This window comes from Leptodactylus fuscus, chromosome 2 (assembly GCF_031893055.1).
Source record: "Leptodactylus fuscus isolate aLepFus1 chromosome 2, aLepFus1.hap2, whole genome shotgun sequence".
In the NCBI taxonomy this organism is placed as follows: Eukaryota; Metazoa; Chordata; class Amphibia; order Anura; family Leptodactylidae; genus Leptodactylus; species Leptodactylus fuscus.
This window is the reverse complement of record NC_134266.1, coordinates 180,820,534-180,838,894: the sequence shown is the minus strand read 5'-3', so window position 1 is coordinate 180,838,894 and position 18,361 is coordinate 180,820,534. Positions and strand designations below refer to the sequence as shown.

At 44.5% G+C, this 18,361-nt stretch overlaps 1 protein-coding gene across 9 annotated transcripts in view; it reads left to right on the top strand.

Moving 5' to 3' along the window:
• Nucleotides 1–18,361, top strand: part of ATP11A (ATPase phospholipid transporting 11A) — a 140,485-nt gene that overhangs the window by 53,064 nt on the left and 69,060 nt on the right. For all 9 annotated transcript variants that reach the window (XM_075265230.1, XM_075265225.1, XM_075265226.1 and 6 more), the window contains exon 3: nt 10,224–10,313. In XM_075265230.1, coding sequence (XP_075121331.1) covers nt 10,224–10,313 — 90 coding nt within the window. The remainder of the gene's footprint in view (nt 1–10,223; nt 10,314–18,361) is intronic.

Sequence of the window (18,361 nt, the reverse complement as noted above, 5' to 3'; positions counted from 1 at the left end):
GTATTAATTATTCCAGAGAGCCAGTTTAGATTTCCCTATGATATGCTGGAAACGAAACTACACTGTTCATTCTATGTCACAGGCTATAGCAGCTGTATGACATGATTCATCTACCAAAAGCTCTATACGGCTAAGGCTTCACGTGGTATTCTGCAGCAAATAAGCGCTGCGGGAAAAGCCATGGCAGCAACGCATTGTGGTTCTTCCTGCAGCACTTTGCACAGAAATTTTGCAGAGTATTCCTCTGTAGACTTTCTTCTTCAATTATATCAATAGGGAAACCGTCGTTGCTTCCATAGATATAATTGACAGGCTGCAATTTTCAAAAATGCAACGGTTTTGAAAATTGCTGTGTGTCTACACCACGTATTTTACTGCAACGTGGGCATGGGATTCATGGGCATCCCTTTGCCATGGGTGTAAAATGTCGCAGTTTTTTTTACACAGTGTTTATGCGACGTGAGGCTCCGGCCCAAATCTCAACATCTTCAATGTTGGTAAAGACATCACTTGAGCCAGGCCTGTGTCGCAACACATAATGACACAGGCCCAGCCCATGTGATGTCTGGGACTTCATCAAACAGAGCCACAGACTGACAGAGCGTAGGAGAGGTAAGTAACAGTGTTTTTTATGTTTCCTCACCTCCCCTGGGTCTCTTATCATTATACTCTGAAAACCCCCCAGAGTATAATGTTATAAGTGTGTGTTAGGGTTTGCGGACCCACGGCCTCATTTACTGATCCCCACTCCTGCTCACAGACACATCATCAGAAGGGGACGCACAGACAGCTTTGATCAGGAGCAGGGATTGGTAAGTAAATAGGCCCATTACCTGCTATGGTTACTCCATCAGGTAACGTCCTATTTAAAAAAAAATAAAAATCAGGGGCCCGCCAGGCCCCTAATATCCTGGGCCCTGTGACAGCCGCTATTGCTGCTCCTCCTGTAGTTACGCCACTGAGTGGGTGTCTGACTCCAGGCACTCCTACCAATTCACTGTTCAGCTGATACACAGAGAATGAAGCAGAAAGCAGACAGCCCTGTTCTCTGTGTAGAGGTGAAACTGAGTCACTGCAGTTTAGATCCCATTCAAATGAATAGGACCTGATCAGAAATAACCTAGCCTAGCCACTACACACAGAACAGAGTTGTCTGTTTCCAGATCCATCCTCTTTGTATCAGTTGCTGAGAGCAGTTGATCACTGGGAGCTTCAGATATCAGATCCCTACTGCTCTGGCATTGATGACCTCTCTTTAGTATAAATCATCAATATCTCTTTAATAATTTTAATATAGTTATGATTTAATATAACAAAGGATGTTGGGCCATTTGGCCAGCCCAGTCGGCGCATTATATTGTGAATCCACCTTTGTTAGTCAGCTGACTGGCATTGTTAATGAGCGCTGACCAGCTTGATTGGTTCATTATATTGTTGGCTCAACAATTGGGCAGTATAACAGTAGCAGTGGAATTTCATGTGGTTACCAACCTCTTGTTCTCAGGAACATTACAGATGTCAACATGCACCAGCTTCGTCTGAAATATGATCTATAGCTCCAAAACTTCTGCATTTGTTCTTGTACAAATTGTCCCTGTAGGTTCAGTTTACAAAAAGGGGAACTTGTGGTTTGGGGTTGGTAATACAATAGAACACTAGTGGGTAAAAAAGCTGTAGTAAAGGCTTTATCTTGTGCTCATCCCTTTCCATTGGGCCCCTGATTTATGTTATTCCTAAGCTTTGTAATTAAAGCAATTATTGATTAATTAGAAGAAGTTGTCCAGTGTTTTGTTAATGAGAAGCTTTCTTATTGGAACTAATGAAAGCCGGCACAGCTGCATGTTCAGCTGATTGCTGCGCTACTATTAAGTCCGCTAGCCGTGCATAGGTAATCAGAAAATCACCGTCTTTAGCCGATGTATTTTATTTCATCTATGTTGCATGGAAATGTTTATTGGATTAGATAATTACATTTGGCTTGAACAAAAAAAAATATAATTTGCACTATAATGAATTTATTACTGAGAACTTTCATCCAGGCATCCGCTAACATTATGATCTGGCACACGCTCCTTGTTTGTAAGCATTATGGCCGTATGGTTCACATTGCATTGTGTATATTAGCATTATCTAGCATTAGAGGTCATGCTTAGTTAATGAAATAATAGCAGAGCTGAGTTATATTATTGAAAATGAGCATAGTCAGCAGATGTCATGTGAGGAAACAGCATGGAGTTTTGGAAGCTTCTACAAAAGGGTTTCATCCACTTTGTTTTCCTTCTGACGTTCTTCTACAGCTCAGTTAACTAAGAGAATAAGATTATTTGTTAATTAGAAATGTCTCATTTGCCTTTCTAGAAGAGAAAATATGCAGGGGGCAACACAGTGGCTCAGTGGTTAGCACTGCTAGCTTGCAGAGCTGGATTCCTGGGTTCGAATCCCGCTAGGAACAACATCTGCATGGATTTCCTCCCATTCTACGAAAAAATACTGATAGGAAAAAAAAATGTACATTGTGATCCCTATATGGGGCTCACAATCTACATAAAAAAAATTAAATATGCTGCAATAATGGAAGTCAATTGTTGCATACTACAAGAAAAAAAAAAGTCCTTGAGATGTCCACTTCAAGATAAAGGGTCAAAAATTCCATTTACTGCTGTGTTGGGTGACAGCTGTCTGGTTGACTAGCAGTGTGTCTACCATAACACATTACAGTCTCACCTTGAGTTTTGCAGATTCCTTAAGGAACTCTCCCATCTGAGCACCGCTTTCCCTAAAGGAGGGTCTGTTAGCGATCAGTTGAACGCCATGGGTCCAACAGCTAAAATTTTATATTCTCTCTATAAGAAGTTGCAACCACAAATTTCTCCTGCAACAGCTAATACAGAATATATGTGACATTGCATGGCAATATCATAAATGAGTCCTCCAGAGTGGGAGCAGCTCTTTGTTCTGGCTAATAGATAGTGGTTCCAATGTCTAAGATGCTTAATAGGACACATGAAGGTTTGTCCTATTGGGATAAGCCTTTTAAGAGCACATTTTGATTGTGGTGCTGGCACTGAGTAAGTGACGTCACTTGTCCTATCTCCCAGGTCCGTGGTTATAGCAACACAATGGGAGGAAAAAGTTTGCATAGCAGGAAAACAAAGCAACATTTCTAAAGCAATATTTTTAGGAAAAGTCTTCAATTTACATAAGTTACCAGTATAGATAGGATCTTTGAACTGTATGCAACTGTACAACCGAGTGTATAACTAAGACGAGCTGGGATTATAAAGAAGAGTTCACTGTTTTCTAGCATATAAAATAGATACACATGGAGAATTGCAAGACTGCTCTTCTTCAGCTGCCTCAGCAGAAACATGAATATTGACTGAGACATTATGACCGTGATACAGATCTCTGTGCACTGAGATTATTGCAATTAAGACAGGAATATTGATCATTTCATAAATACTATATATTTTCAGATCAGCTGCAGTACCTCAGAGAAGTATTTGACCAAGAGTTTTCATGTGAAATACGGTACATTAAGACTAGTTTATGACTGTTTTATCTTCTTATAAATTTAGTTGTAGAGTTAAAAAACTACAGTATAGAAAAAGTGTAAAGTAAGTTATTTAACCCTCTAAGGGTATGGGGTAGTTTGTATGTTAATTGTTTTTTCATATTTTCCTTCCCTACATTCAAAAATGTGTAACTTTTTTATTTTTCTATCAATATTTCTTTGTGAGGGCTTAATCTGTGTGACATTCATTTGGAACCATTTTAGGGTACATAGAGGGCTTTAATTTAGTTTTTTTTAAGGTTTTTGGGGGGTTCTTTGTGGAAAAAACTCACAATTCTATCATAATTTTTTGCATTTAGGCAACTTTGGTGGGTCATTTTGATTATGGTGATGCCATAGCTATATTTATATTTATTTATGTTATACCACTTTTACAAATAAAATGCCACTTTTTTAATTAATGATTTTCCTGGGGTCACCATATTCTGGCACCTAAAACTTTTTTACTGATTTGATGATGGCGATATGTCAGGGCTCTTTATTTGCAGACAAATTGTAATATTTATTGGTACCAATGTTTTCTACATATGACTTTTTAATCACTTTTTATTGCTATTTTTCGGGGAAGGCAAGCTTACCAAAACTTTGCTGTTTTCCTAATTACATCCTGGAAAACAGATTTGCATATTCCACAGTTTATTTACTCCCCTCTTTGTATAGAGCATGTCTAGAAAACACTTCCATAGACCTCAATGAGTTGGTTCCATTCTAGTGCTGCTAATGACCATGAGAGTGCTATAAAGCATGTTACTTAATGCTGTTAACTAGTGGTGTAACTAGAAATGGCGGGGCCCCAAGGCGAACATTTGACATTGGACCCGCCAGCCCCCCCATAGACCCCCCTCCTGCACAAACCACATTTCTGCATGTCCTATTAAGCCCCATAATTCCCCCTGCACACAGTATTATGCCACATAGTGGTACCTGCCCACAGTATTATTCCCCATAGTGGACCCTATTAGCGGTCCCTGCACACAGTATTATGCCACATAGTGGCCCCTGCCCACAGTATTATGCCCCATAGTGGCCCCTGCACACAGTAGTATGCCCCATAGTGGCCCCTGCACACAGTATTATGCCCCATAGTGGCACCTGCACGCTCTACTATGCCCCATAGTGGTCCCCACACACAGTATTATACCCCATAGCGGCCCCTGCACACAGTATTATGCCCCATAGTGGTCCCTGCACACAGTATTATACCCCATAGCGGTCCCTGCACACAGTATTATGCCCCATAGTGGCCCCTGCACTCAGTATTATGCCGCATAGTGTCATCTGCACACAGTATTATGCCCAATAGTGGCCCCTGCACACAGTAGTATGCCCCATAGTGGCCCCTGCACACAGTATTATGCCTCACAGTGGCCCCTGCACACAGTATTATGCCCCATAGTGGCCCCTGCACACAGTATTATGCCCCATTGTGGACCACCTATGAGCAATAATTATACTCTGGAGTCTTTTCAGACCCCAGATTATAATGACCGGAGACCCAGGGGATGATGCAAATATAAAACAACACTGTTACTTACCTCTCTTGGGCTCTGGTGCACTCTCCGCAGATCTTTTCAGTGTTAGATAGTTACCCTTAATAAACACCTTTTAAATAAAATATTGGATTACTGAATGTATTTTTTAAAAGACGACAATGTGAGGCTCACAATGAAAATTCTCTTTTAGTGTGTTTGGTTTGGGAGGAAATCGTAGAGCAATAAGTGTAGGACTGAGTACTTCTCTAGTATGTGCCATGCACAGACACCACATGCTTGCTGACATTTCCTCTTTGTCAGTTGATATTTGTAATGAGACTGTGTTACTGCTGCTAATATAGAGGAAAATGTGCTTTATAAATATGCAGATTTTGAAAGTAGCTTTTCATTGGAAGATACAGGCAGACAATTTAGCTGTTATGGTCCAGTGGGAAAGAACAGATAAGTGGAGATTGGTCCCATTAATTTAATGATGTCCAGGACTCCTTCCACTTCAATGGCACTGCAGCATAGGCGGCAATGAGGATATCCCACCCTCATCTTCTAGAAAGAATGGGAAGTTAGGATTAATCTCAAATCTATGCGACCTAGCATGATCATTATTTTAAAATCCAGCAAAAAGGTGATGTTCACATGTCAGATTCATATTATTATTACAAAATACACGGCTGAATTTCAAGTACAAGAAATGCAACAGATCTGCATGAAGATAAGCCGTAGTGAATATCAATGTGAGTGATCTTTGGTATCTTTGCAAGAAATAAGCAGCATATTTCTTAATGGGCTTGTTCAGCAAAAACAGTTATTTTTCTTGGAGGCCGTGGGAGGTGAAAAAAAAAAAATAAAAATCTGACCTGTTCCCGGTGATCACCACACGTGACTGCTGAAGCCAGACAGTGGCCTAAGGAAAGGACTGGGACATCACCAGGGGAGCTGAATAACAAAGATCTGGCCTGCTAAAACAGCAGTTACCCAAGAACCCCATAGACTATAATGGGGTCAGCCAGGTATCCGCCGAAGTTCCTCCATTTTAATACTGAAACTGGCAGAGAGAAAATTGCTCCACTGCAGGACTTTTCTCACCAACAATTTTCGGCTGTTTCTGTGGCAATGTTTGTTGATTTGATGTCTGTGGATTTTTTTTTTTTACTTAAATAGCCTGGGTAAAATGTAAAAATTTTAAAAAATTATACTCAACTTTCCTCGGTTCTCTGGTGCCTCCCAGCATGGTCCGGTCCTGCCAGTCCAATGTTATTTTCCTGCAGAAGTCTCCACCAATCAGCAGCCTACCTGTGACCATTGAGGCCAATCAAAGGCTTCAATGTAAGGGATCCAGACCATCACAGCTGGGGAGGAGTTTCACTTCAAGAAGACACCGGAGCAGCAGTGCCGGACCACGATGGGAGGACAATGGAGACCAGGGTACAAGATAAAGAAATAAAGATTGTGGAAATCACAGCGTCTCTGCTGCGCTTATTTTTCTGCAATGTGTGGATGGAATTTTCTAGAATCCCATCCACTTTGAAATATCTGTAAAAGACTTTCAGAAAAGCTGGGGTTTTTTTTTTAGCCAAAGTCAGGAGTGAATTTAGCAGAAGTATAAGTGCTGCCTATATATTTCCCTTTTCTGTTGAAACTACTCTTGTCTTTAAAAAATGCAGCAAAATCTACAAAAAAAAGTAGCTCTTCTGTAATAAGAGAACTCAGCCTAATTCTGGTATGTAGCTGAAATTAGATGCATTGCTGGTGTACGAGTACTTTTCGGATTCTGAGGTGAGCTTTGACCTTCCTGACCTTGCATTGTCCTCCTGATGCCAGTTCCTTGAAATCAATTGATGGACTTAGCCACAATGGTTAGAGCACTTCCAAAGCTATTGCTTGTCTTGAAGAGTGACCTTCAGTAAAAGTAATTATAGATGGCTTTAAAGCTTTGTGTAACTAAGCATATTTTGTATACTCTCTTACCTTCTTGAATAGCCAATTCATTCCTGTATTTGCTATTGTTTATGTATAGTACATATGGACTCTAACCTGTGAAATAATAATTTGTATCTATTACTAAACATCATGTGGCAGCAGGTCTATCAGATATGGGAACTTTCCATCCTTCAAGACCAATAACAAAAAATTGAGGCAAGTGACCTGAAGCTGTCACATCTACCTGATTTATTTAATGTATTTTACATGGGGTTTTGTGACTGTTTCATTGAGAAATCTCTGAGTAATCTATCCAATTTCCACAGTTTTTACCTAAATTGTCTCTCCACAGATAGGAAGATTTTAGTATTATATTCTAGGGTGCATTTCATTTTGTGTATTATGTATTTGTATTAAGACAAAACAACAAAAGGCTTTAACCACTGTGGGGATTCGCTCAGGTAGATGCTTGTAGCAGTGCAGGAAACAGGGACACAGACACTGGATTGCACACAGGTTCAGGCTTTATTCACTTGTAGCGCATACACTACCTTTGTAAAGGCACAAATAACAAAAACAAACACCTTCTCGGCTGAGAACTGATTTAAACATAGGAACACTTTTCCCTGACTATACAGGAGACTGGCTACCAGTCTCCCACCTTGACAACAACAACGGGTGGCACAGTACCTGCTCTGTAGGTTTGGTATGGAGAGATCAGCTATGTCAGTGTGGTGCCACCCTGCTAGTCTTCACACTCAGACTGTTATTAGGGCCAGATTAGTCAGCTGACCTCCCTGGTGTGAACCTTTACCATACACCCTTTAGCTGCCTGGCTGGAATGTACCTGTCTTCCCAGACCACACCCTTCACTCTCTCACACCACCCTCAAATATATACATACTAAACCAAAACATAGGCAAGTAAAAAAAACTATATGGTGTATAAATATAAAACATATATAAAACTATTGGTTATTAGAACACATATGAAACAGATGCAGTCTCCACTGTCACAATGTGATTGAGACATGTGCAGCAGGATTTAGGCAAAGAGTGAGCTGCTCACATAGTAATAGTGTAGGCGCAGGACTGAGTGAGTTTGGTGCTGAAAATAAGAGCATTATAGTCACAATTTGAATTGTTATGTTGCACACTGTGTATCAGATACACTAACCTGTGCATTAGGCTGTTTTTGGTGTGCGTGTGTCGTATCACTTTAATTGGTACAGGTCATCCCGCAGTCAGCAAGTTTTGTCACTCTCTGACTCCTAAGAAATGCACTGAAGTTGTGCCCATGAATTGTACTGCAGAAGAAGCTCTTTGTTGCTCCCCCATGGGGTGACTCTGATGTCAGGAGGTACACTGGCTACCAAGGTGGGAATTAGCATGGTATTTAAGGGTCTGTTCTTGTGCTTCAGAGAGGAAGACAACTTTTAGGAACAGCAGTACAGGTCACTGTTAGAGGACAGCTTGTGAGAGGAACATCTTGAGAGGCCAGAGGAACTTAAGGAGCCAAATGGATTGCTTGCAGCAGCTGAAAGTGTCCAGCACACCAAGTGGTTCAGTGTCCACTTGATAGGCAGGAATACAGGTTGTGCAATGCCAGGTGGCAAATCCCGGTGAGAGGGTTTGTGACTTGCATACCTTTTCTTCTCCATTGTGTTGGTAGCTCTGTTGAAGACCTCCTGTATGAACATCTGCTGCAGTATGTTATGTGTGTCCTTTCTGAGATGATGGGAAATTCCAAATGTCATGTAGAGGGTGGTGCTGTGTAGCAGCTTGGTAGAAGACTGGTCAGACACAGCAGCATGTTGGCTGCAGAGAATAGTGTTAGACATGTTGATCTGCCATATTGCCACCCTCCATGCTACCATATAATATTACAACATCTAATGGCATTAAAACATGAAAACCTGAGGGCCATTGTAATGGTTGCCAATGGGTTTTTTTTTTACTTTTGAATTTCCAAAATAACTTTGAAATTAAGTAAAATATTGAAAGATGTCACAAAGGAAGATGATCCAGTAACCTATATTTTTAGGAAAAAAATATCTAAAAATCTCATTTAAAATGTTCAAGTCTTACAAGACTTGTATATATATTGTATTGTAGCATACTGTAGTGTAAGTAATATTCTGAATGCATAAATAAGTGACATGCCGGAGATTTGTAGAATGATAGTGTGCATTTGTAATATGATCTGTCATATAAGGGTGTGCAAGTCCATTGACCTAGATTGCACCACTTAAAGTATGTTGGTGTAGAAACAATGAAGTGTCCCTTCTGTATCCTAAGTAAATAATGAGTGTAATAATTCAAACACTTCTCAGAGCCAATACATGTGAGTGTTTACCTACGAAACATTGTAATGGTGTTGCTATGTTCCCGGTCCTATTGTTTGAGATTACAGTTTTGTCAGTGTCCTTTGATGAACTAGAAATTTGTAATCCAAGTCTTTACTTTTAGAGCTGAAACTTGTACGAAACAAATAATATATGTACATGATGTTCCTTTCTGAGTGAGAGAGAACTCATATGAAATGCTTAGTTATGAAAGAATTGTGTTTTATGGTAGTAGGTAAAAGTCATGTCTATGTAAACACACAATAACTCCCTTAGTAAGCAGTAGACCTGGAGTTCACTGCACTTTATTGAAATGAGTGGTTAATATTCACAAATGTTACATTGATGTGTCAGAGTATATGCTGTCCGTTATGTGAATGCAATATGTGGATCAAATCTTAACTGAGACTATAGTACATAGATAAACACTTGTGTGTATTTATTGTAGCTTGATTTTTTTTTTCCGATCAGTACGGCTTTGGAACATGGGAGGAAACCCATGCAAACACGGGGAAAACATACAAACTCCTTGCAGAAATTGTCCTTGGCAGGACTCAAACCCGGGACTCCAGTGCTGCAAGGCTACAGTGCTAACCACTGAGCCACCGTGCTGCCTATTGTAGCTTGATTTAACTTGAACTTTTTAACTTCTAATGGATCTGAGCAGATGACAGGGGCCATTAACTTTGGGGAGGGGACATGGTTACCTAGAATCTACTGTGAAGTCCACATTGGCTTTCACCGAAAAGGCCACATATATTTGGAGCCAATCCTACATTTACATCAACATCTTGAACTACACAGCCCAGATTTTATATCATGTACATGATTACATATTGTTTCATAATACATTGTTTCATTAATACAGATATCTTTGTTTTGTTTCTTCTTTCAGTACACATTTTGGAACTTTGTACCGAAGAACCTGTTTGAACAGTTCAGAAGAATAGCTAATTTTTACTTTTTAATCATTTTCCTTGTACAGGTAATTTGTTTGTCAATTTTAATGTTTCATATATTGTATTTACTTAAAATTTACTATTTACTTTGAGTCATGCTTTCTTTTTCTGAAAGAAAGTGGAACGTTAGCACTTTTACATGTAACAGTTTAAAATAATTTTTTAGATATTACATAAAATCTTTATTTGAAAGGTCAAAGTGGACATCATATTCTAAATGTTAATGTCCAGTACTACAGATTAGATGGTTTCCTCAGAGGTATCCACTTCTAGGGTGTATTGTGGTTGCCATAAACCTTGACTAACTTTTGGTGCAATTTTTTGGCTAAAATTCACCAATACAATCTCCAGTGAGCCACTGACACCTATTTTAGATGATGTCCATCTATGGGTGGGAGACAAAACATTGTTTATCAATAGTCTATTATATCCTTCTCCCAGATAGCAGTACTTAGTTGAACATTTGTCAGCGTCCTATAGACTTTAGGTTCTCACAGAATTTCCTGCCAACCTATTAAAGCCCTTTCTTGTCTTATCATAGTTATGGCCTGGCAACCATGTAATGTAACTATTAGAGATGAGCGAACACTAAAATGTTCGAGGTTCGAAATTCGATTCGAACAGCCGCTCAATGTTCGTGTGTTCGAACGGGTTTCGAACCCCATTATAGTCTATGGGGAACAGATACTCGTTAAGGGGGAAACCCAAATCCGTGTCTGGAGGGTCACCAAGTCCACTATGACACCCCAGGAAATGATGCCAACACCTCTGGAATGACACTGGGACAGCAGGGGAAGCATGTCTGGGGGCATCTAACACACCAAAGACCCTCTATTACCCCAACATCACAGCCTAACAACTACACACTTTACACACTCAATACCACCTCTCTGACAGTAGGAAAACACCTTGAAACATGTGTATTTGGCACTTGCAGTGAGGAGAGCTTGTCACCAGCAGTGAATTTGGCCCTTGTAGTAAGTTGAGGTTGGCACCAACATTTGTTTTGAAAATCAGGGTGGATTGAGCCTCTAACCAGCAGAGTTTGGGCAAATTCATGGTGGAGGGAGCCTCTAAAAACCCCAGTTTGGACCAATTCATGGTGGAGGGAGACTCTAAAAACCCCAGTTTGGACCAATTCATGGTGGAGGGAGACTCTAAAAACCCCAGTTTGGACCAATTCATGGTGGAGGGAGCCTCTAAAAACCCCAGTTTGGACCAATTCATGGTGGAGGGAGCCTCTAACCAGCCCAGTTTGGACCAATTAATGGTGGAGGGAGCCTCTAAACAGCCAAGTTTTGGGAAATTCATGGTGGAGGGAGCCTCTAACCAGCCCAGTTTGGACCAATTCATGGTGGAGGGAGCCTCTAAACAGCCCAGTTTGGGCAAATTCATGGTGGAGGGAGCCTCTAACCAGCCCAGTTTGGACCAATTAATGGTGGAGGGAGCCTCTAACCAGCCCAGTTTGGACCAATTAATGGTGGAGGGAGCCTCTAACCACCCCAGTTTGGGCAAATTCATGGTGGAGGGAGCCTCTAACCAGCCCAGTTTGGACCAATTAATGGTGGAGGGAGCCTCTAAACAGCCCAGTTTGGGCAAATTCATGGTGGAGGGAGCCTCTAAACAGCCAAGTTTGGACCAATTAATGGTGGAGGGAGCCTCTAAACAGCCCAGTTTGGGCAAATTCATGGTGGAGGGAGCCTCTAAAAAACCCAGTTTGGACCAATTCATGGTGGAGGGAGCCTCTAATTAGCCCAGTTTGGACCAATTAATTGTGGAGGGAGCCTCTAACCAGCCCAGTTTGGACCAATTAATGGTGGAGGGAGCCTCTAAAAAACCCAGTTTGGACCAATTCATGGTGGAGGGAGCCTCTAATTAGCCCAGTTTGGACCAATTAATTGTGGAGGGAGCCTCTAACCAGCCCAGTTTGGACCAATTAATGGTGGAGGGAGCCTCTAACCACCCCAGTTTGGACCAATTCATGGTGGAGGGAGCCTCTAACCACCCCAGTTTGGACCAATTCATGGTGGAGGGAGCCTCTAAACAGCCCAGTTTGGGCAAATTCATGGTGGAGGGAGCCTCTAACCAGCCCAGTTTGGACCAATTAATGGTGGAGGGAGCCTCTAAACAGCCCAGTTTGGGCAAATTCATGGTGGAGGGAGCCTCTAACCAGCCCAGTTTGGACCAATTAATGGTGGAGGGAGCCTCTAAACAGCCAAGTTTTGGGAAATTCATGGTGGAGGGAGCCTCTAACCAGCCCAGTTTGGACCAATTAATGGTGGAGGGAGCCTCTAACCACCCCAGTTTGGGCAAATTCATGGTGGAGGGAGCCTCTAACCAGCCCAGTTTGGACCAATTAATGGTGGAGGGAGCCTCTAAACAGCCCAGTTTGGGCAAATTCATGGTGGAGGGAGCCTCTAAACAGCCAAGTTTTGGGAAATTCATGGTGGAGGGAGCCTCTAACCAGCCCAGTTTGGACCAATTCATGGTGGAGGGAGCCTCTAAACAGCCCAGTTTGGGCAAATTCATGGTGGAGGGAGCCTCTAAAAAACCCAGTTTGGACCAATTCATGGTGGAGGGAGCCTCTAATTAGCCCAGTTTGGACCAATTAATTGTGGAGGGAGCCTCTAACCAGCCCAGTTTGGACCAATTAATGGTGGAGGGAGCCTCTAACCACCCCAGTTTGGACCAATTCATGGTGGAGGGAGCCTCTAACCAGCCCAGTTTGGACCAATTCATGGTGGAGGGAGCCTCTAAACAGCCCAGTTTGGGCAAATTCATGGTGGAGGGAGCCTCTAAAAAACCCAGTTTGGACCAATTCATGGTGGAGGGAGCCTCTAATTAGCCCAGTTTGGACCAATTAATTGTGGAGGGAGCCTCTAACCAGCCCAGTTTGGACCAATTAATGGTGGAGGGAGCCTCTAACCACCCCAGTTTGGACCAATTCATGGTGGAGGGAGCCTCTAACCACCCCAGTTTGGACCAATTCATGGTGGAGGGAGCCTCTAAACAGCCCAGTTTGGGCAAATTCATGGTGGAGGGAGCCTCTAACCAGCCCAGTTTGGACCAATTAATGGTGGAGGGAGCCTCTAAACAGCCCAGTTTGGGCAAATTCATGGTGGAGGGAGCCTCTAACCAGCCCAGTTTGGACCAATTAATGGTGGAGGGAGCCTCTAAACAGCCAAGTTTTGGGAAATTCATGGTGGAGGGAGCCTCTAACCAGCCCAGTTTGGACCAATTAATGGTGGAGGGAGCCTCTAACCACCCCAGTTTGGGCAAATTCATGGTGGAGGGAGCCTCTAACCAGCCCAGTTTGGACCAATTAATGGTGGAGGGAGCCTCTAAACAGCCCAGTTTGGGCAAATTCATGGTGGAGGGAGCCTCTAAACAGCCAAGTTTTGGGAAATTCATGGTGGAGGGAGCCTCTAACCAGCCCAGTTTGGACCAATTCATGGTGGAGGGAGCCTCTAAACAGCCCAGTTTGGGCAAATTCATGGTGGAGGGAGCCTCTAAAAAACCCAGTTTGGACCAATTCATGGTGGAGGGAGCCTCTAAACAGCCCAGTTTGGGCAAATTCATGGTGGAGGGAGCCTCTAACCAGCAGAGTTGGGGGAAATCAGGGTGGAGGGAGCCTAGTATTAGCAGAATTGTGCAACGCTTATGGTGGATGAGTATGAGGATGCGGAGGAATTGGAGAGGTTGAGTACAGACATGGAGTTTCATGTTGGGGTGCTTTACACAGGTGGGCACAAAAATGACGGCTCTACCCAGTGGTGGTTCATTTTTATCAAAGTGAGCCGGTCGGCACTCTCAGCTGACAGACGGGTGCGCTTGTCAGTGATGATGCCACCGGCTGCACTGAACACCCTCTCAGATAGGACGCTGGCGGCAGGACAGGACAGCACCTCCAAGGCATATAGGGCAAGTTCAAGCCACAGGTCCAACTTCGACACCCAATACGTGTAGGGCGCAGAGGGGTCGGAGAGGACAGGGCTGTGGTCGGAAAGGTATTCCCGCAACATGCGCCTATACTTCTCACGCCTGGTGACACTAGGACCCTCCGTGGCGGCACTTTGGCGAGGGGGTGCCATCAAGGTGTCCCAGACCTTAGACAGTGTGCCCCTCGTTTGTGTGGACCGGTGAGAACTTGGTTGCCTACTGGAGGAACTGCCCTCCCTGCCGCCAACGTCACATGCTGGAAACATCTCCATCATATTCTGCACCAATTGCCTGTGGCAAGCATTGATGCGATTGGCCCTCCCCTCTACCGGAATAAAAGACGAGATGTTGTTTTTATACCGGGGGTCAAGGATAGCAAAGATCCAGTACTGGTTGTCCTCCATGATTTTGACAATACGCTTGTCGGTTGTAAAGCACCCCAACATGAACTCAGCCATGTCTGCCACAGTGTTAGTTGGCATGACTCCTCTGGCCCCACCGGAAAGTTCAATCTCCATTTCCTCCTCATCCTCCATGTCTACCCATCCGCGCTGCAACAATGGGACGATTCGAAGTTGCCCGGAAGCCTCCTGTATCACCATCACATCATCGGACAACTCTTCTTCCTCCTCCTCCTCCTCCTCCTCCTCCATTAAACGCAGTGAAGCGGACAGATGTGTGGACCTACTCTCCAGCTGTGACGGATCGGATGCTATCCCTAACTCCTCTGTGTGATCTGAGTTATCCCTGATGTCAATCAGGGATTCTCTCAGAACACACAAGAGCGGGATTGTAAGGCTCACCATCGCATCCTCAGAGCTCACCCTCCTTGTGGACTCCTCAAAGACCCGTAGGATGTCACAAAGGTCTCTCATCCATGGCCACTCATGGATGTGAAACTGAGGCAGCTGACTTTGTGGCACCCTAGGGTTTTGTAGCTGGTATTCCATCAAAGGTCTCTGCTGCTCAACCACTCTATTCAACATCTGAAACGTTGAGTTCCAGCGTGTGGGGACGTCGCACAAAAGCCGGTGTTGTGGCACATGCAGGCGTTGCTGGAGAGATTTTAAGCTAGCAGCGGCTACTGTCGACTTGCGAAAGTGGGCGCACATGCGCCGCACTTTCACCAGTAGCTCTGGAACATTGGGGTAGCTCTTTAGGAAACGTTGCACCACTAGGTTGAAGACGTGGGCCAGGCATGGAACATGTTGGAGTCCGGCAAGCTCCAGAGCTGCTACCAGGTTCCGGCCGTTATCACAAACGACCATGCCTGGGCCCAGGTGCAGCGGCTCAAACCATATTGCCGTCTCATCGAGGAGGGCATCCCTCACCTCGGAGGCAGTGTGCTGTCTGTCCCCCAAGCTGATCAGCTTCAGCACAGCCTGCTGACGTCTACCAACGCCAGTGCTGCAACGTTTCCAACTCGTAGCTGGGGTCAATCTAACAGCGGAGGAGGAGGCGGTGGCGGAGGAGGAGGCGGTGGCGGAGGAGGAGGCGGTAGAGGAGGAGGAGGAGGAGGGGGGTGTTCTTCTCGTGTCCCTGCCAGGAATGTTAGGCGGGGAGACGAGGTACACCGGGCCAGTTTGGGAAGCAGTCCCAGCCTCAACTACATTCACCCAGTGTGCCGTCAGTGAAATGTAGCGTCCCTGTCCGCATGCACTTGTCCACGCGTCGGTGGTCAAGTGGACCTTTGTGCAAAGCGCGGAACTAAGGGCCCGCCTGATGTTGAGTGACACGTGCTGGTGCAAGGCGGGGACGGCACACCGGGAGAAGTAGTGACGGCTAGGGACGGCATAGCGAGGTGCCGCAGTTGCCATCAGGTCCAGGAAGGCGGGAGTTTCAACAAGCCGGAACGCCAACATCTCCTGGGCCAGCAGTTTAGCGATGTTGGCGTTCAAGGCTTGCGCGTGTGGGTGGTTAGCAGTGTATTTCTGCCGCCGCTCCAATGTCTGAGAGATGGTGGGTTGTTGTAAAGAAACGCCTGATGGTGCCTTTGATGGTGCAGGAGAAGGAGATAAGACAGGACCAGGGGAGGATGAGGTAGAAGTCAACAAAGTGGCGGAGGCAGATGAAGTGGTGTCCTGGCTCGTCCTCTGGAGTGCATCGCCAGCACAGTCAGCAGTGGCAGTGGCAGAGGCAGAGGCAGTGGCAGTGGCGTGAACGGCAGTCGGCCTTTGTCCTGCCGTTGCTGCCTGCCACTGATTCCAGTGCTTGGATTCCAAATGACGGCGCATTGAAGTGGTGGACAGGTTGCTCTTCTCAGAGCCCCTAATCAATTTCGAGAGGCAAATTGTGCAGACAACACTATATCTGTCCTCGGCGCATTCCTTGAAAAAACTCCACACCTTCGAGAAACGTGCCCTCGAGGTGGGAGTTTTTCGGGGCTGGGTACGAACTGGAACATCTTGGGAGATTCCGGGTGTGGCCTGGCTTCGCCTAAGCTGCTGACCTCTGCCTCTGCCTCTAGCTACCCTTTTTGGTGCTGCACCTGCCTCAACATCCACACTACTTTCCCCGCTTGACATCCCCCCTGTCCAGGTCGGGTCAGTGTCCTCATCATCCACCACTTCCTCTTCCAACTCCTGTCTCATCTCCTCCTCCCGCACAATGCGCCGGTCAACTGGATGCCCTGACGGCAACTGCGTCACATCATCGTCGATGAGGGTGGGTTGCTGGTCATCCACCACCAAATCGAACGGAGATGGAGGAGACTCTAGTGTTTGAGCATCTGGATACAGATGCTCCTCTGTTAGGTTCGTGGAATCGTGACGTGGAGAGGCAGGTTGAGGGACAATGAAAGGAGCGGAGAACAGCTCTGGGGAGCAGGGACAGTTTGGGTTATTGTTCTGTAAAGCTTCGGAATTTTGGGAGGAAGGAAGACAAGACTGTTGGGTAATAGGAGGAGAGGAGGCAGAGTCTGACTGGCTGCTGGACAATGTGCTGTAAGCGTTCTCTGACAGCCATTGCAAGACCTGTTCCTGGTTCTCGGGCCTACTAAGGTTTGTACCCTGCAGTTTAGTTAATGTGGCAAGCAACCCTGGCACTGTGGAGTGGCGCAATGCTTGCTGCCCCACAGGAGTAGGCACGGGACGCCCTGTGGCTTCACTGCTACCTTGCTCCCCAGAACCATTCCCCCGACCTCGCCCACGGCCTCGTCCACGTCCCTTTCCGGGAGCCTTGCGCATTTTGAATTCCTAGTTAGAAATTGGCACTGTATACCAGTAGTAAAAATTGTGGGTGCACGTAACCCCAATATATTCTTTGAATTCCCAGTCAGACACTGGCACTATATGGCAGTAGCAAGAAATGAGGGTATTTGTATTCCCAATATACTCTTTGAATTCCCAGTCAGACAATGGCACTGTATACCAGTAGTAAAAATTGTGGGTGCACGTAACCCCAATATATTCTTTGAATTCCCAGTCAGAAACTGGCACTATATGGCAGTAGCAAGAAATGAGGGTATTTGTATTCCCAATATACTCTTTGAATTCCCAGTCAGACAATGGCACTGTATACCAGTAGTAAAAATTGTGGGTGCACGTAACCCCAATATATTCTTTGAATTCCCAGTCAGAAACTGGCACTATATGGCAGTAGCAAGAAATGAGGGTATTTGTATTCCCAATATACTCTTTGAATTCCCAGTCAGACAATGGCACTGTATACCAGTAGTAAAAATTGTGGGTGCACGTAACCCCAATATATTCTTTGAATTCCCAGTCAGAAACTGGCACTATATGGCAGTAGCAAGAAATGAGGGTATTTATAACCCCAATATATTCTTTGAATTCCCAGTCAGACAATGGCACTGTATACCAGTAGTAAAAATTGTGGGTGCACGTAACCCCAATATATTCTTTGAATTCCCAGTCAGAAACTGGCACTATATGGCAGTAGCAAGAAATGAGGGTATTTGTATTCCCAATATACTCTTTGAATTCCCAGTCAGACAATGGCACTGTATACCAGTAGTAAAAATTGTGGGTGCACGTAACCCCAATATATTCTTTGAATTCCCAGTCAGACACTGGCACTATATGGCAGTAGCAAGAAATGAGGGTATTTGTATTCCCAATATATTCTTTGAATTCCCAGTCAGACAATGGCACTGTATACCAGTAGTAAAAATTGT